The sequence below is a fragment of the Leptidea sinapis genome, chromosome 40 (genome assembly GCF_905404315.1).
Source record: "Leptidea sinapis chromosome 40, ilLepSina1.1, whole genome shotgun sequence".
Taxonomy (NCBI): Eukaryota; Metazoa; Arthropoda; class Insecta; order Lepidoptera; family Pieridae; genus Leptidea; species Leptidea sinapis.
In genome coordinates this window covers 2,951,167-2,971,483 of record NC_066304.1, presented here as the reverse complement: position 1 = coordinate 2,971,483, position 20,317 = coordinate 2,951,167, and the positions used below count along the sequence as shown (strand labels likewise).

The window sequence follows — 20,317 nt, the reverse complement described above, 5'->3', positions numbered from 1 at the left end:
TTCCAGCCGGGAGACGGCCACTGCTGGGAAAAACCTCTCTCAAAGATCTCCTCGACGACCGGTCCTGTTTTGCCCTCATCCAACCTATTCCGGCGATCTTCACCAGATCATTTTTTCATCTTGTAGGGGCATTCCAACAATGCGTCTTCCGGTACGGGTCATCTGTCGGTCGAGCTATTTGTGCCCTGCCCACAGCCACTTCAGTTTCGCAACCATTTGGGCTTTGTCACGACTTTGATTGGATGGCGGTGGGGCAGTTAAGTCCTCGAATGGTGACCACGTACCGGAAGACGAAGCGTTGGTAGGCCCCCCACAAAATGGGCCGACGATCTGGTTAAGATCGCCGGAGTAGATTGGATGAGGGGCAGCGCAGGACCGATCGTCATGGCGATATTTGGGAGAGGCCTTTTTCCAGCAGTGGACATTTTCTGGCTGAAATGGGTTATTGATTTATGTTGAATTAATAGTTAATATGAAGATATTAACTTCCAGGTTCAATAACGTCAAGTAATTTAGGTTCTCCGGCAGGTCAGGACATGCGGCATGCCAGCAACATCCCCATCGACTACGAGCAGCCGCATACCAAGAGACCCAGGATCGAGAGCTGGGCCACATAGCTAGGCTGCGAGGCCTTCGGACCTTACCCGAGGCCCCTTCACCCGCACTGCTAGACGGTCTTGGTTAGGCCTCAGGCCTCATTCTGCACCAGCTCTTATTCGAGGCTGCTCCTTTGAGCTTTCGGTTCCCTGCCGTCCCGTAATCGCTCTTTTCCTGGTGCTGGCTTCTCCGAACGAACTTCTCTGGACGGTGCTTCAATGGCACGGGCAAATCAATAATAATGGAAAAGGGCGTTAGTATAAACCCTTGAGATTCCCTTAGTTTTGATGTTATCAATACCCATGTATACGTAACTTTTGATGTTGGCACATCCCGGTCCATTTGAACTTTAGGGTTTAATGTTATTGATAAGAACTAGATACAGCTGCTTGATTCTGCCCCTATAATATGTACTGTAACGGCCTTACAAATATAATTGGTATAAAGTTATAACTAAGCATAAACCAAGAATATGTAAAATGTTTACAAATAGACATTTTGCTTACGAATGGTTTGTTCGGTTGTATAACGTTTCCCGCGTTTATTTGCAAGGCAGCTTGTCATTCAGAAAACTTCAGAATTATCATTGTATTGACAGTGTTGTCAACAATATTGTAAACATTTTGCATATTCTTTGTTTATACTTAGTTATAACTCTATACCAAGTTTATTTGTAAGGCCGTTAGAGTTCTATTCCCTGTAAATAAATGTTAAATGTGCAATCCGTGCCATTGTCTGTTTAGCTTATATATTAAATGTTAGTCAAATAAATTTAGTCATAATATAATGTATGATCAAACCAGCCAAGATGAGAAGAGTGCGCCAGAGACGATGTACAAGTGGACAATCAAGGAGAAAGTGGACTTTGTGTTAGTGTTTTAATGTTTTTTTTTGTGCCATTTTAATTATCATAGTGTGACATCCGAACTTTGAATCTTTGTAAAGTAATCGTTAAGTGTAGTATCATCACAGAAGATAATAAGTAATTATGTACTATTAACATATTTATACACGAAATGCATAATGATATTTACATAATATGTATACACGTTAGGTACGAATGTTATGTAATGTAAGTAGGTAATAAGTAAGGATAGATAGACTATATGAATATACCACACGAAGCTTTAAAATTCTTATGATAGCACTCGCACTTGTAAAAAACACAGAATGACACGAATAAAAATTATTAATATTACTATAAAATTTACAAAGAAAATCGATCTCACATTGATCATTGTTGCAATTTGAACGTGCGAGAGTAATTCATTAGCCAGACCAAATAATGACGTCAATTTTGAATATGTATCATTATAGCTATTACAGTACTCGAAGTACATACCTACCCTAAGTTTAGTGGCGGTAAAGTTAGTATAGACGCGCTTGTTAAATACTTTCGTTAGTGTGAACTGAAATGTTACATATTTACAAATAATATAAGTATGTTATTATAACTTTATTCGTAAATGTGACAAATATTTTTTATATCGCACTATTCACATAGAACAGCCCTATTTTTAGACATAACTGGTATTGAAATCTATTTGATATGCACCAGTAAGAAAAGCTCAGTTCCGGCCATTTGAAAACTTTTCCATCAATAAATTCAATTTCAAATATTTTTATTCAAAATACCATGTGACATCACCTTATTGAAAGTCAAAAAAAATACCACCCATCCTCCAATCCAAAATGAATGCCTCAAGCCTGAGAAGAATGAGCGCAACAAACTCAGTGGGCTTCTTTTTTCATGAAAAAAAAATTCCCCTAAAAACAACTATTCCCCTGATTATGACATTCATAGGCGTTTTATATATAACCGTAAAATATTTAATAAAAAATATAATTCTACATACCTTAAATAATATTCCAATTCCAATACACTTGGTATTTATTAAAATTACATTTTGCTATGAAAGGATAAAATAAATACTAAACTAAATTTTCGACTTAAATAAATATAAAATAAAATATTTTAAGCCTTTTAACATTTCAATTGAAATGATTTTCAAATAATGATTAAGAAACAAAAAATACTTCTAATAAATAAAATACTTACTTTAACGGACAAGAGACGTACTAGGGAATCATAACATTATACAGTGGGGCCCCTTTGCACAGGATGCCGGCTAGATTATGGGTACCACAACGTCGACTTTTTCTGGCGCGTAACAGTAATGTGTAAGCGTTACTGTGTTTCCGTCTGAAGGTCGCCGTAGCTAGTGAAATTACTGGGAAAATGATACTTAACATCTTATGTCTCAAGGTGACGAGTGCAATTGTAGTGCCGCTCACAATTTTTGGGTGTTTCACGAGCCCTGAGCGACACTACATTGTAATGGGCAGTGCGTATCAATTACCATCAGCTGAACGTCCTGCTCTTCTCGTCCTTTACTGTCAATTTTGCTGCAACAGATTCCAATTAAAATACTACTAAAACTAAAATGAATAAAAATGTGGCCGGAATTACGCAATTTACTTACAGATTATTTATTTTGCTATCTCCAAATCCAAACTATTATCCAATGCAACAAAATGACATATTTCATCTTCTCAATTAGACCACTATCACACTGTAGTTGCCTTACTCACGGTGCCTATTTATAAACCATGAAATGTTTCATATACAATGTATGCAAATTTCACTTTCGTATATCCTAAGGTAGTAGATCTATAAATTTTGCATAATATTTTAAACAAGGAACTCGCAGTTAATAGCTGCGAACTGTTTCTCGTCCTCGAAAGCACGTTTTACTGCGCTGGTTGTATTGGGATTTACAAATATATATTTAATGTAAGATAGCTATTGTAATGTTTAGCATTGACCTGTATAAATACCACTAGACAGGCTATTCCATAATGTTTGACAACAAATTTTTGTGCCTGTTTGAAGCGCCACTCGCGAGCGTCCAGAGAACTAATTTTGACGTATAATATAAATGGCTGCGAAGGAATGTACAAGACACTGAAGTATTTTTGCATTTTGAATTAATTTCGTTCGTTTTCCATGTTATTTATCAACGTAATAAAGTACACACTTTTTTTGTAAATAGTTTCCCACCATCTACTGATGTTTGCTGAGGTTATCATCACTAGTTTTAGCACCGCAGACTCTCGCTACATGGCAAACAGCGCCAAAATGGCGAATATCAAACAGGCATAAAAGCACTTTGACAGCCGCCAGTCCAGTGGAATATAAAAGAGGTCAGTGATTGTTTAGTCACATTATTCTAACGTCAAAAATTGTTACGGCGCAGTGTTTTCTTTGTAACCACGGTAACGGAGCAGTAAGTCCGTGTACTTCTGTCTCGCTCGTAAGGTTAATGACCGAAAATATTTGTGCACCACGACTATAGTTTATATTCTTTATAATTATCGTTTTCATGTATATCTATCTAAACCAATTATATGAATGTTGTTGTAAATAAAATCACTATTTTAATACATGTGTAGATGTTAAATTTGCTACTTCAACTCACAGTAACAAAATGGATGTTATCTGTACAGGGAAGTGATGAGTTCAAAGTTTGTAAGCCTGAACTGTTTTTTCACGTTGTATATACACAACTAGTTAAAATGTATTTTAATATCGATTTGTAGAGTTCCAGTGTAGGGCCGTAGTTATAGCGTGAACTTCTGAGATTTTGCACTCATCCGACTGTGTTCTTTAAGAAGAGTTACTTTGTTCATAACTACAAGGTACTAGAAACAATAGAATCGCATGCCTTTCGCTAGAGGTACTTTGAATTAATATTTAATACGATTTTGTTCAAATATACATTCGTATCGGTACTATAATCAAATAAACTATGGCAGTTTATTTTCAGATTCAATTTTTTTTGTTACTTCTATTACGTTACGTTTAAAACCATTATATACAACACCAATATTCAAAAATGAAAAATTTACAGTTCTGTTCGAAGCTATGGAGTTCATTATATTATTTTGTAATAATGTGATAAGTAAATAATCGATCGAATTTCCGAGTCGTAATTTCAAAATACAAGTATTGAGAGAGTACGAGATACGAGTTAATTCGACATCGAGTTCACAATCGAGTAAGTGCAATTATCGAGTAAGTTCACCCTCCTACTGTTTGTATTCGTTAGTTATTGTGATAACATGTCTATGTTGATTCTTGTAAATTATAAATGTGTGTTGATTTGATCGTTCCTAATTGTTCCTTTGCTGAACTTGTACGTGCATTGTTAAAATTTGCTCAAATTATAATTGGCAGTGTTATTCCATACAAAATCCATTACTCGGCAATACTATTGTTTATTATATAAATTTGTGCCGAAAGCTGTTGTTAACAATATAAAGTGGACTGTAATTTTTGTTTAACGAACTGATGAAGAACATAATAATTTACCTTTCTTATAAATCCCTTCTTTTTTATGAGCATCCGAACAAATTATTTGTAAACATTTAAATTAATATTTAAAATAACTACCAAAATTATTATTATTATTATAAGATTTCCAAAACTTTAGTTAATATTTTCTATATACAAGCACTGGTCATATATACTCCAGTCGCGGACAAAACTGACCAATTAACTTTCTGTTTCGCTCACTCAAACGCGTGACATCTGTATCTTGTGAGGTCAACGTCCGACATTTTGCTTCGCCACCGGACTGTAGTATGTTATAATGATAACTAACAACATCTCTGTCATTAATATTGTACAATAATTATATCCGTCGATTGCACTATAAGTAGCGATACTTCGACTTGTATTATAAAACATAAGCTGGTATTGGGAGCATAATTTCCGAGGTTGTGACTTACTATCGGGAATGATTTCTTATAATATATCTTTTCTCGCACAACTGTGTTGTGTGTTTGTATAAAATTGTTTGCTTTGATTGTTTAATTTTTTATCTACCTTTATACCTTGGCAAGGGTTACAGCTGCCTATTATAACACGCAGGTCTATTTTACAAACATCGAAAATGGAAAACTTTTAATCTTCTATTTCCTACCAAATACTTCCTTTATAGTTTTAAGTGGTGATTATTTTAATGCCATGCAAAGTATTTCCAATTTAATTGTGTTTTATAATAGAATTCGATTTATTTCGAGTTGTTTTGTTTGTGTATAATTATGGTAGTAATATAGACCTGCCTGGTTATCTATGTTTAACCCTGTAGGTCAATACTGTGATGTAATAGCACCCCGCTTCGTAACCAATCAACAATCAGTTCATTGCATTTATAAAACGTAGACATAAGTTCCTCTGGATCATGCCGGATTACCAGAGGTATTTGTTAATACTTTCCTTTTACGTCTCGGTTTAATCAATCCAAATAGTTTCTAGAACTATATACATATCCTTTACGAATACTCAAGACAATTTCATGCTATGTCGTAACATCAGTTGTGCAATACATACTATAGTATCATTGCTTAGATAGTAGTTAGTAATTACTTTTGAATACAAAGGAAATCTGTTGTATTTTATCGGTATTTTACTGTAAATTCTTCGATGTTTCGTGGATATTACGGTTGTATAACGCCAGTTATCTTGAATCCTGAGAAGGGTTAACACACTCTCTCCTCGGCACGCTATGATGGCATTTTTGACATTTTTGTGCTAAAAACAACTTCAGAAACTGATTGTTGTTTTTTTCGGAAACGTTTTAATTGTAAAATTATTTCACATCACAATTAAAATTTGTCAAAACAGCCATAAATATTTTTCAAAGTCATAGTTGACCTTAGCGCGATTTGAGGAGTGGAAGAAGTTAGCCCCTCTCAAGTGACAAGTTTTTTTGACGTGGTATAAGTCAGTGTATGATTATTTTAGGAGGCCGGGCCAATTTTTGCATTATTAAGGTCACGGCTATGTATTGTTGTGTGGCAGACATCTGTCAGTTTGTATAAATGAACCATCTCAGTGGCTGAATGGATATATGTGTTGATGGACAGTGTTAGAAAATTGTTATAAATTATTTTGATGACTGTTCGAAGGATAATAAAGAGTTGGATGTCAGATTTTGTTGTTATTTTATCAAGTACTAGCTGAGCCGACAGACGTTGTTCTGTATATAATTAATAAAATAATGTTTTTTATGAATTTTTCAATAATATATCATAACATCAAGAATTACTTCGTAAAATATGCACCCTGCTGTCGTAATGAAATTGTTTCACAGCAGAACTGTCAAACCGTGCGTCAATAAATTCTCTTACAGAAATTGTGTATGGACATCAAAGGAAAAACAAATTTGGTGTTTTTATTTAATTTTTAATTCCGAGCTTTTCCTATTTATTCACCTTTTAAACCTTCTCGGGTCTTCCACAAATAATTCAAGACCATTTTTCCAAATCGGTCCAGCCGTTCTCGAGTTTTAGCGAGACTAACGAACAGCAATTCAATTTTATATATATAGATATACAATGCAATTGTAAAATCCATTGAACTACTAGAAATCAAATTAACTTAATTTTAACCGCAAGAATTATATTAAAAATTAACATATTTAAGAGTTATTAACTAAAATTAATGTAATTGAAAACTATCTACACTCGTCTACAAGGTAAGTAAAATAAAACACAAGATATATTTAACTAGATGAAAACTACCAAAAGCTACGAATTATAAAACTACCTCTCCAAACATTCCCTTTGAAGCAGTACTTGCTCTTGTTCTTTTCTTGACATAGTCATCATTTCTCCATAATATTTCTGCAGTAAACATATTCATATCATTATCAGTATCCACGGAGTTAGAACTTCTGAAATCATCTTCATAAAAATCATAGTTTTCATGCACTGCTATATCTTCTTTACTGACATGTATAATTTGTCCGTTTAGAGTCACATTTGATTCAAAACTTGTTGATTTTGAGTTGACATGCGATACACTGTCACTTACAAATATTTCATCTGGAGTTGACTGTGGTTGGATCATATCATCTAAACTGTCACTAGATGAAAGCCTTCTTTTTAAGTTGCGACAACGCTTAGTAAAGCCACCCATAACTTCGGATGTTAATGCGACGGCTGCTATAAGGAACCCAGCACCCAGCAAAAGAAACATTCCTTGTGTATCTTCTAATGTTAAGCCTTTTTCCTCTACTGTGGTAGTCCTAAGTGAAGTTGATACAACCTTAAAGCAAGTGATTATTTTATACATTAAAATGGATTCGTATAATAATATATTTGAGTCTTATAATCCTCCCAGTATTTGATGAGATCAAAGTTAATCTAATAAAACGGCTAAACAGATTGGGATGCAAATTTCATAGATGTATTGAAATGAGTTTTATCTTCCAAATGCTTATTGTCCTATTAATAATTACGCTATCCGCTTGTTAAAGCCATTTTAGCTACCAAACTGTTCTTTCTGGTAAAGTTTGAAGAGGGTTAGTGTTTTACTAGTAAAACATATTGCAACTAACTTACAAATCAAAATTATGCATATGTCACATTTTAGACTCCTGTCTAAATATTTACTATATATAATAACTCGAATTAATTTGAATGAAACTGTTGATCGTAGAAGGGTAAAAATTTGAAGTTGAATGTATTTTTTAATGTTGAATAATAATAAAATAAAAATAAAACTTTGTCAAAAAAAAATTTGCTGTGGCTGACCCTTATCATTAAGGGGTATGAAAAATAGATATTGGCCGATTCTCAGACCTACCCGATATACACATAAATTTTCAAACAAATTATTTTAGCCGTTTCGGAGGAGTTTGGTAACAAACACCGGGACACAAGAATTTTATAAAAAGTTGTAAGGTATATGACAGCATCTGCCCTGCATTAAGCGTCTATTAGTTTCTCAGATCGATGTCTGTCATTGTTAATTCCAACGAGAAAGTGATGGACTTTATAATATGTTAGCATTGACGTACTTTAAACAACTACATTCCCAATCGCGTATTAACAAGACGTCATCAAAAAATGTCCGAACAGAGTTGTATACATTAAGTCATACAGATAAAATAAAAACATTCATTCAAATTAACATCTTATTTCGTGGCAGTAATGTTCAAAGTCTATTGTATACGCTCATTAGGAGCTCGGACGCGAACACGAGGCAGGAAAATTTTGTTTTAGCAATCGAAATGTAAAAAATGAAATTTTGCAAAATTATTAAAAACGTGAAGTACACAATTTTGTTAAGTTAAAGGTACAATTACCTGAAGTACGATACTCCAGCCCTTTTAAGTTTGGATATGCTGTTATTTGAACAGTTTTTCACTGAATACTATCATTGCGTGGCGTTGTACTCAAAGCGCGGTCGAAACACAACTGAACGAAAACTCTGTCTAATAGAGGCGTAGGCAGGGTATAATTTTTGAGCGTGATAGTGGGTCTAGTTGCTTATTGTACGTCTATGTAGGTTAGAGTAAAAATCATTGATTTTTTTCAAATTATAAGCAGGAAGCCCGGTTTAAAACGATGAAATATAAATTCAACTAACCGACAAAAGGTTACCCTTGGAGCTCCTCTGCATTTCCCATCGCATTTCGTCAACAATTTTATGTATGATTCCACTTTGATACATTTGCCTAATATCATTATTAAATTTTGCTGCAAATATGGATTTTTTGGGGAAAGCTATCGTGACCCCAAATGGGACGAAGCATTCATTGGAAACGTGGAGAACTGCTCTTTTTGATCTGAAAAATTATGTTAAATTTTTACCCTTCTACGATCAACAGTTTCATTCAAATAATTCGAGTCCTGTCTAAATATATAGTAAATACTTAGACAGGAGTCTAAAATGTGACATAAGCATAATTTTGATTTGAAGTTAGTTGCAATATGTTTTACTAGTAAAAAACTAACCCTTTTCAAACTTTACCAGTAAGAACAGTTTGGTAGCTAAAATGGCTTCAATAAGCGGATAGCGTAATTATTTATAGGACAATGATCATTTAGAAGATAAAATTTATTTCATTATATCTATGAAATTTGCATCCCAATCTGTTTAGCCGTTTTATTAGATTAACGGTGATCTCATCAAATACTGGGAGTATTATAAGACTGTTGTTTATGTAGGATCAATGAGTGAGAAAATAATGAATTCACTTTTAAAGTAAGTACCTATGTACTATTTTATAGAAGCAGCTGTTAAGTATTTAACAATTGGCTTTGCGCTCTATAAGGGAAGAGTTAATACTCTAACTTCGAAGGCCGGTATGTATAACCTAATAACCAGATATAGACCTATACTGCCGGAATCGATATTCAGGGGATTTTTTATGGAAAAGGAGGACGAACGAGTGTACGAGTCATCTGGTGTTAAATGATCACCACCGCCCACATCTTTTGCAACCCCAGAGGAGTCATAGGAGCGTTGCCGGCCTTTGAGAATGCAAGGTTTTCACTTAACAGCAGGTAAACCGATTACCCGTTTACCCTCTCTAGTACAATCATCACAATTGTGATATTTTGCCCTAGCTGGAATGTCGACTTACAAAATTTACCTTCGATGCGATTTGTTCTATATTTCTGATAGAAGTTTTTCCGGATACAATATAATAATAACACACTTTTACACAAATTATCTTGCCCCAAGCTAGGCATAGCCTGTAACTATGGGTAGAAGACAACTATACATTTAATACAATATGTATACATAAATACATATAAACATCCATGATTCGGAGACATCCATATTCAACGTATAAATTTACCTGCCGAGATCGAACCCGGAACCTCAAGTTCAGTAGGGTCACTAACCGCTGGGCTATAAGAGTCGTCAAAAAAAAATATAAAACGTCTTACAAGTAGGTAACTATAAATATTTAACAAAAATGACTGGTTGAAAGTCTTTTTGAGGTGATAACGTCTTATAGCAGGGCAACCGCTTCGTCACGTAAGGCGAGAGAGAAGTACCCTCCGAAAAAAAACAATTAAAACAAAATTGTTTCTATTATTGCTAAGTAATAAATTTTTGTAATAAATAAAAGTTTTCTGAAATTTTGTGCCGTTTGCGACACTTTTGGTTTCTTCGTCCAATATTCAAACCCATATTCGTTAATATTCAATAATAAATTGTCAATGCTGTCTTTTCAAGATTTTTAGATGACATAAAATGCAGAAATATCGTTGCTAATTATTCTAAGCAATCGGCTATCATGAGAAAATTGTTAATTTTATAGGATTAAAGATATTAATAATTTACGTACTCAAAATTCTAATGTTCTTTATAACGTAGTATTTACATCCGCTTTGATGTACATATTCAAGAATTGTTACTATGATTACAATATATTTTATAATAATTAAAAAAAAATATATAACAATCTAAGCTTTTCTCAAGTTAAAAATTTCAATTAAGTAGTCCAACCTAGATTCGTTTAAGTTATGGTCAAGTCAGGCGTCCCGAGATGCACACGTTTTCTTACATGTCCCAGTTAAGCACACTAAGTGTTATTTACTTACTCAGATTTCGAAAAGTTAGCTTGAATTAGATACTCCAGCTCAGATTTGGATCCCAAAAAGGCGTACGGAAAAAAGAAAGCTTTTGTAACATTTCGAATGCCAGTCTCTATGTCCCTGACAAATTCTAATTTTTTCATCAGCTTATTTGTATTCTGGTCAGAAGAATTAAGAAACCATCTCTCCCAGCCGCCTCTGTCTATAAAAACAAATAATAATAATAATATAGACTAGCATTAAAATCTTAAACTTAATAGATATGAATAAATTTAAACTAATATTTGGTTATCTTTCCTAGATCTGTTTGCCAGTCGGCAAAGGCCTCCTCCAACCTTTTCCATTCCTTTCTTTCTTGAGCCACTCTGTTCCATGTGACTCCTGCCACTTGTCAAACGTCATCGTCCCACCTTTTCTGTGGTCGGCCTCTTTTCCGTTTGCCTTCCCTTGGGTACCACAATGTCACCCTTTTGATCCATTTCTCGTAATAGAAACAAAGGAGTTTGTAAATTTCTTTGGTATCGGATTGTTTTTTTTTTATCTTAGAGCTCGGGGAAGATTCTCAAAAAGCCGATACGTGCAGTGCACACTACCTGTAGATAGTCTACAACAACCAAGCGACACTCTCTTAGAACAAAGCGATACACTCGATTCTATGAAACGTGCAGTTATTGATAGATTGACAGATGACGGATATAATCTTGTAAAAAAAGGAGATAGGACGAAATCATCCACGTTTTAAGCAACTGTTCGCTTTCAAATTTAGCCAGATTATACTTCGTCGTCATAATGTAATTAATACTATTTCAAACTTATATTAAACCATTGCACGTTTCATACTAAACCAAATTTTAATTTTGACTTAGGCAGTCCCACCTCTTATTACGTAGTATTTACATCCCCTTTGGTCTATGATTTCTCGGCACCAGGCCAGTGAAAATTTTAAATATATTGTCAAGAAGATATTGTTCTGTCTTGACTATGGTCAGCTTTCCAAAAGACGTCTATAAAATACGACTTATTGTTGTGTTCTTTTCAGGCAATAAACATGATTTTTTTTATGGAATAGGAGGGCAAACGAGCGTACGGGTCACCTGTTGTTACGTGATCACTGCCGCCCACAATCTCTTGCAACACCAGAGGAATCACAGGAGCGTTGCCGGCCTTTAAGGAAGGTGTACGCGCTTTTTTTGAAGGTACGCATGTCATATCGTCCCGGAAACACCGCACAAGAAAGTTCATTCCAATTCCTTTGTAGTACGTGGAAGAAAGCTCCTTGAAAACCGCACTGTGGAGGACCGCCACACATTCAGATGGTGGGGATGATATCCTAAATTGTGGCGTGTCGTGCGAAGGTGGAATTCGGCGGCAGGAATCAGATTAAACAGCTCTTCGGAACACTCCCCGTGGTAAATGCGGTAGAAGACACACAATGAAGCGACTTCTCTACGCAAGTGATCAAGCTGTTCACAGAGCACTGGGTCCCCCACAACTCGAGCTGCTCTACGTTCAAATGCACGCGGTCAAATGGATCGAGCTGATACTGGGGTGCGCCAGACCAGAGATGACAGCAATGTTTGACAGATTCTAAATGTATCTAGATTATAATATTTACTTATTACTTTGATTTTTTGCTAACCTCATCTTACGATTTTTCTGTTACATACAAAACCAAAGTCGGAGTCAAAAAAACTTTATTTATTAAGGCTTACACTAAGCGTTTTTGAATCGTCACTAAATTTTTCATTTGAATTACTGAATCTTCCATAATATGTTCGGAAAATGTAGAGCTCGAGAGAATAACATACAAGAAACTCAACGATCACTCTTTTCAATCAAATAGAGTAAGTATTTTACAATGGCTGTAATATTCTGTATGTATTACTCTGTATTCTGTATGTAATACTCATTAGCTCAACCCTTTACAAAGTAGCGGTAGATTCAATAAGAAAAAATTTTTTTTTTGACATTCATAAGTGTCATTTCCGTGACCTACATGAATAAAGTTATTTTGATTTGATTTGATTTATTCATAACAAATTAGTATGTAAGGTGCCGCAACCCTTGCTCCTTAGGTTCGCCCCGAACAGAACTGCGACCATCCTTTTAGTAATTTCACTAGCTATAGCGCCCTTTAGATCGAAACCAATAATGTTTACACTTTACTGCTTCACGGCAGAAATAGGCACCGTTGTGGTACCCATAATCTAGCCGGCATCCTGGGCAAAGGAGCCTCCCACTGGTATAAAATAGCACTTGTATTACTGTGACCCGATTTGAAATGTCTGAATGCGAATTAATGTCTTATGTGCTAAACAAATAACAGAATACTAAACGGTGGTCTCATATACCATATGGCAACGGCAGCATACAGGAGGTTAAGACAAGATAAGACAGTTTCTATGATACACTTACAATAAACTAGCGTATATATATATATTTAGCGCAGCCTTATTGTTTTTCCTTATGGAGACACAGATATCTCGGCCTAGCGATACAAAATTGAGCATAATTTTTTGCCTCACGCCGAGGTGTGTGTACGTTAGGGAGGATATCTGCCTACTCTGTGGCTCCGCATAGATTTAGAGAACCGCGTCCGCATCTATGCGTGTGTATACAAGCCCCATAGTGGTAACGCAGAAACCGATCATCTCATGGGCTGCGTTCAAGCGGCAATTGACAACGTGCTTGCACAGATCCCCTCCGCCGAAATCGTAGTATTGGGTGATTTCAATGGGCACAATGCCGAATGTACTACAGACTACGCAGGGCGATCTGTGCATAGTTTCGCATTGGCGTATGGTCAGTCCCAATTGGTTGAGTCGCCAACGCAGCTCCCGGATGTGGACAGCCACATGCCGTCCTTATTGGATCTTCTGCTGACTACACATCCAGATAGTTACCAAATCGCTGTCGACGCCCCGCTTGGAACTTCCGACCATTGCCTGGTCAGGAGTGTGGTGCCTATCCAACGCCCACGTCGCAGACCATCAAGGACCCGCCGCGTTTGGCACTAAAAGTCAGCAGGTTGGGATAGGACGTGTTCCTTTTTTGCATCCTACCCTTGGGGCATGGTTTGTTTCCCTTCGGATGATCCCAGTGCCTGCGCCGTTGCAATAGCCGATGTGGTACTGCAGGGCATGGATATTTTTATACCAAGCTCTGTAGTACCGATCGGTGGCAGATCACAGCCCTGGTTCGATGCGTCAGTCAAAGCAGCATCTGACTGCAAACAGATGACGGCAAACTACAGGCCTATTGCTATTACCTATTGAAAGCAGGGGGAAATCCTGGCAGTTAGCCTGGATATATCGTGTATGGCACAAGGCGCTCCTCTCAAAACTTCCATCATTTGGGCTTCCAATGATATGTTGCCGTATACACGGGCCATGCAGGTCTCTCTCGGGAAATCGTCGACCAGTGCCGCGAGAAACTTGTGTCTTCTATCTAACTTGTGTCTCAAGTCCTCTCTTGAGAAGGTCGCGTAATGGGGTAAATTGAACCTTGTCCAATTTAACCCTCAGAAGACTCAAATTTGCGCGTGTACCACTAAAAAAAACCCTATTTGTCGTATCATCGCTCTGGGACAACACTTCCCTTAAAGCCTCGCCTAGTATCGGAATACTGGATTTCGAAATCTCGAGCGATTGCAATTTCGCGCTCGATTGGAAGAAAAAGTAAACGGGCTTCGAAGAAGCTGGGCGTCCTAAATAAAGCACGGCAATACTTCAAGCCGGCCCACATTCTAGCGCACTACAAAGCGCAGGTCCGGCCACACACGGAGTATTGCTTTCATCTCTGGTCTGGCGCACCCCAGTATCAGCTCGAAGCATTTGACCGTGTGCAACGACGACCTGCTCGAATTGTCGAGGACCCATTGGTCTGTGAGCTAGATCATCTGGCTTTGCAAGAGAATGTGGGGCGGCGGTGATCACATAACATCATTCCAGAAAAAAAAAGGAAAGCGAATATTGTTTCTGTTACTGATTTTGAACAGTCAGCCACGCTTGGAATTAACACCTTAGTATATTGAATATTAAACCACTAGCTAACGCACTCATTGACAAATCAAAATTATCATCGTGGTGTCAGGTCATCTATACGCTAGTATGTTCTAAGCCACCACATCACCGTTTTACCAGTGGGAGGCTCGTTTGCACAGGATGCCGGCTAGATTATGGGTACCACAACGGTGCCTATTTCTGCCGTGAAGCAGTAATGTGTAAACATTACTGTGTTTCGGTATGAAGGGCGCCGTAACTAGTGAAATTACTGGGCAAATGGGACTTAACATCATGTGTCTCAAGGTGACGAGCGCAACTGTAGTGCCACTCAGAATTTTTGAGTTTTTCAAAAATCCTGAGCGACATACTGCAATCAATTACCATCAGCTGAACGTCCTGCTAGTCTCGTCCCTTATTTTCATTAAAAAAAAGTCTATGACCTCTATTATGGACACCTGATGCTATATTTAGAGAAGTCTAACAAACCTAGTGTCCCCACTCGGTAAAATCCACTCAGTAATTGCTGAACGCTGTCTACTGTCTCTGGGTACAGGGGGAGAGTCACAAACGCTATTATAGAACCCGTGTAACAGCTTGTTATAATGATTGTAAACAACCAATACCAACCTGAAATAAAATATTAATTTTAATATCATCATCATCAGCCCGAAGACGTCCACTGCTCGACAAAGGCCTCCCCCAAAGACCTCCATGACGATCGGTCCTGCGCTGTCCTCATCCAACGTATTCCGGATATCTTGACCAGATCATCGGTCCATCTTGTGGGGGCCTACCAACACTGCGTCGTCCGGTATGTGGTCACCATTGGTCGAGGACTTGACTGCCCCACCGGCAATCTGTCCTTCTAGATATGGTGCCGTGCCCACTGCCACTAGTTTCGCAATCATTTCGGGTATGTCATTGTCTTTGGTTGTACGGATACGGATTTACGGATTTCCTTATTTATGATTCGATCTCGCAGGGTAATTCTGAGCATAGCCCTTTCCATTGCCCTCTGATTACACCGTGCTAGTTAATTTCCTAACTATATTGATATATAATATAACAGTCATTAACTTACCAATTAACAGCCTCGTAGTAATCTTGTCGGTCTTACTCCAGGAGTTCTTCCCGACAAATGTAAAACAGTTCGTGAACGTCCCAAAGACATACCAAAACATATTCTCAACTTCACCTGTGTTGTTTATCAAGTGGCTCAGGGTATGTTTATCAGAGAATGCCAGAGGGAAAATAGCTATTAAATACGTAAATGTTAAAGCAACCCATACATGCCAATGAAATGGTCCTAGAATTGCGCGATATCTAAAAAATTATAGTATTTAAGTTAAAATAGTATACACATAGGTACATCGCGTTCTCCTAATTTAAAGAAATCTAAGCACAGGTCCTTCAAAAATGTTGTTTTTTTTTCTCAACATTTGGTCTTGTCTCGTTTTTTAGTACCTACATGATTTTTGACTGTATTCTTCTAAATACAGCATAAAAGTTTTTATTGATAGAAAACAGTAGCAACTTAATAGAATAGAATAGAAACACTTTAGTAGCAATAAAAAGACAAATACCTTCAATTAATAGTATTAAATACAATCTTAAAATAATAAATTAAATGAATAATGTAACAAACATAATTCAAAAAAAAAATGAACTGTGTGGCGCGTGATTAGCTGCTAAAAGGAGCTAACTCAGTACATATGAACAGTATAAATGAACAATCCGCGGTCGGTTTCATATTTTATACTCCTACGTAAAGAAACAGTAGAGGCTTAAATTGAGTTTGTTGGAGAAGATTTTTGGTATTTTACTTAATCTTTGATACAATTTGATCACAATAGTAGCACAAAAAATATTAAACGTAGCTTATTATATTGAACAATATGCAAAATATGCCTATGTTTATCATTTGCATAAGATATGAAAAACACTTAGGTACTAAATATTACACTACACACACACACACTCACGCCTTGTTTCTGTCGGGGTAGGCAGAGACAATAGAATGCCACTTGCTTCTATCCTTACCAACCTCAAGCGCTAAAGAAAGAAGAAAGAAAATTTTCTTTTATGAAACTACCTTACTAAATGAATCCGTTCACATAACCAACAGAAAACATTTTTGAAATCAAGAAAACAAAATCGATACCTTGGTAATGCTGTCGATGCTAAAGTCACGAATGCCGCACAATCTTGAGAATGTGCGAAACTGTATTCCATGTCCCTGATTATTTCAGTTGTCAAATATAACCCCGCAACTCCAATATCAGATCGTTCGAGTGCAATTTCATTTGCAACTGCATCACTGGGTCTGTCAACATAATATACTATGTCAAAACTGATTATGAATAAAGTAACTCTTGTCATTTCGTAAAATATATGTGATAGCCTTATAGTAAGGGACGAGACGAACAGGACTTACAGCTGATGGTAATTAATACGCCCTGCCCATTACAATGCAGTGCCGCTCGGGATTCTTGAAAAACACAATAATTCAGAGCGCCACTACAATTGTAGTGAATTTTGCTCGTCACCATAAGATGTTAAGTCTCATTTGACCACTAATTTCATTAGCTAGTGCGCCCTTCAGACCGAAACATAGTAATGCTTACACATTAATGCTTCACAGCAGAAAATCGCGCCGTTGTCGGCAATCCTATGCAATGGAGGCTCCTACTGATTGCTTATTACATTAAATTTTATTTTATTTAACTTGCAGCTTAAATTATGGTTGAACTGAGTAGAAATCCTGTGGTATTTTCCGATGGTCTTAAATAAAACAGTTGATATATTTACCCCAAGTGGAGGTCGCGTGGTTCCACTATCTCTATAGTAAAGTTGTTTAGTTCCGATAGCACCTTAAGAATTCTTATTTCTATTCCATCCCAGACTATCCGAGGGTTTCCACCGTCTGCATCAGCTACATGTCTAGTAATGTACACAATATTGTTAATTCGGATAAAGATAATTTTATTTTTAATATGCATTTCACCTTTTATCGGACTCGGTATGCTCTGTGCATCCCCAAAGCGGTTAAAAAATGTTAAAAAATAAGTACTTTGCGTGCCGTAGCCAGCCTAGCGAAACTCTCTAAGAAAAAAGCGATTCACTCGATTGTATGAAACGTGCATTGATAGATTTACAGATGACGAATATAACCTTGTACAAAAAAGAGATCCACTACGTTTTAAGCAACAGTTCGCTTTCACACTTAGCCGGATTATACTTCGTGCTCTTCTTCTTCTCTTTGGCCGTAGCAGGCAACTAGGTGTTATGATGATGTATGAGTCACGCTGCCAATTATAGCGATACCATGAATTGGCCAAACTCAATCTGATCCACTCTCGCACGGAGAAATAGCGGCCAATGTGACAGCGGTCGTGGAAAAGATTTTAAACATACCCACAAGACAGTTTAACGCCAGCATTTGAGGGTAAAGACCTATCTACTCTATGGTTGCTCGTATATGGAGAGGACCGCACATATGCACATCTACGAGTGTTTTTGTCAAGATGTAATTGTGGTAAAATATAATAAAATCTGAAGCACAATGAAAATAAATTTCTTGATAGAAAAAAAAACCAGAGAATAACTATCCTCTGCTTCCATTAAATGGCGCTCTTTCGATGCCATATAAATCGTCGAATTGAATCGGTAAAAAATCTCACACTTGGCACTCAGAGCTTGACATTTTTTATCGTGTTAAATTACAATATTTGAAGTCATAATTAAATTTCTAAATAATATTTTACTTCACCTGCTTGTGATGCCAGGTTGACCTGTTATAGACTATAGTTAACACAGTATTTGTTGGATGCAATTACTAATTATGACAAGTAATCACGACCATCATGTTTACGAAGCACCTTATACAAACAATGAATTGAAGCTCTAAAGGTTGATGCATCCAATACACGATAATTAATATTTATACAGTTTATTCCTTATTACTTTTTATGAAATATATTATAATAAATTATTTAAACACGATTCATATTTTGCAACACCTTATAAAATAATTTGTTATGTATATTACAGCCATTGTAAAGAGCTCTATTTGATTATAAAGTTTTTCCATACATATGCTAAATTCAGTAATATAAAAGAAATATCTATAGTGGCTATTCAAAAGAGCTTTGTTTTAGGCTAATTGAATAAAGTTGATTTGAATTTGACTAAAACATTATAGGAAAATATTTTGACTTGACTGATATTGAAAAATATTAAATGACGTAAGCGTTACGTAAATTGTTATTGGCGACCGCGCAAACTGCTTATCATTTTACTGGTATTCGGGTGATAACAATTACGATACCTGCCGAATAAAATAATTGTTTTACAATTATTGTATTCGATATTTTTGAATACTAATTTGTTAAAAGATCTTGCAACATTCAATCTAATATTATCCGTCAATCCTGAAACTGCACGTACATTTCAAGCTGTATTATTTATAATAAAATTAAAAAATATAGTCTTACTTTTTGAAAACAAATGGTGGTTGGTTCGCAGCTGCGATAAGAAATCTATGACCTGCATAACCCTCACTAATCTTCCGTGGAAATAAGTTAACGTTCCTCGAAAATTTGCCTTTTTTCCATGATGTGAGAATAAAAGGTTTACTGGTGCCTAATCCATCAGAATATAATTGATGTGTGTAAAGTATATACGGGGCTTCCTAAAAACAAATACACTAAGCGAACTAAATATTTATAACAATTTTATATTCTCTAGAGTTGAAAGTCACTTCCTTACCAAACTATCATCGTCTTCCTTAAAACTTTGATCAATGACAAGCAAATCTGCAAAAATTCTTGACATTGAACTTGATAAAAACTCTTGAACAGCCCATTGAGAAGATTTAGTAATTACAACAATTTTGTTATTAGATTGTTTCCCTAATACACTAGCACTGCTTTTAACGTCATTAATAAATAAAATGTAATGCAGACATTCGTCTTTTGGACGCAGAATATTTGGTTCTATAAGACGTTTTTTATCATCTATAACACCGTGAACAAAGTCTACAGGAAAATTTTTCATAAGGTTTTGCAACAGATATCCTTCAGTTGAGTTGATTTGATCATCGTAGAGAATTACAGGTGTGCAATCATTTAGATAGGTTACTGTCACGTTATACAAAAGTTGAATGAGAGATTTTGATTGATCGTAAGAATTACTTTCATTTATAAAATGCTGGTGCCACATTTCTTCCCTAGTTTTTGGATTACCTCGAAGTACTGTGTCAGAAGATCTTTTATTTATATGCTTCAATCCAAAATTCTTTGCAATATTCATAT

The 20,317-nt window shown here is 36.2% G+C and overlaps 2 protein-coding genes across 8 annotated transcripts in view; one reads left to right on the top strand and one right to left on the bottom strand.

Annotated features, from left to right (window-relative positions):
- The window catches only part of LOC126976344 (myocyte-specific enhancer factor 2), a 200,830-nt gene extending 194,238 nt beyond the window's left edge, over positions 1–6,592 (top strand). For 6 of the 7 annotated variants that reach the window (XM_050824638.1, XM_050824642.1, XM_050824641.1 and 3 more), the window contains exon 9: positions 493–6,592. In XM_050824638.1, coding sequence (XP_050680595.1) covers positions 493–617 — 125 coding nt within the window. In that variant the 3' untranslated portion in view covers positions 618–6,592. The remainder of the gene's footprint in view (positions 1–492) is intronic. The other variant, XM_050824644.1, reaches the window with a different exon arrangement.
- A 1,010-nt stretch (positions 6,593–7,602) lies between these two features.
- LOC126976343 (ionotropic receptor 21a) lies at positions 7,603–20,225 on the bottom strand. The gene is made up of 8 exons (XM_050824636.1): positions 19,773–20,225; positions 19,499–19,695; positions 17,814–17,945; positions 17,167–17,328; positions 16,087–16,328; positions 15,492–15,632; positions 11,008–11,203; positions 7,603–7,711 (listed from the first exon to the last, which is right to left on the bottom strand). Exons 1-8 carry the CDS (start codon positions 20,223–20,225, stop codon positions 7,678–7,680), a joined length of 1,557 nt encoding a protein of 518 aa, XP_050680593.1. The 3' UTR covers positions 7,603–7,677.
- Positions 20,226–20,317: the final 92 nt, after the last annotated feature.

What these genes read in the sequence shown, in the direction of transcription:
- LOC126976343 (XM_050824636.1), bottom strand. Translation starts at nt 20,225, where the DNA reads ATGTGGCACCAGCATTTTATAAATGAAAGTAATTCTTACGATCAATCA. An exon ending in CCACCATTTGTTTTCAAAAA is followed by an intron (nt 17,946 to 19,498) that starts GTAAGACTATAT and finishes GTACATTACTAG; the next exon opens with ACATGTAGCTGATGCAGACG. An exon ending in TACTACGAGGCTGTTAATTG is followed by an intron (nt 15,633 to 16,086) that starts GTAAGTTAATGA and finishes ATTTTATTTCAG; the next exon opens with GTTGGTATTGGTTGTTTACA.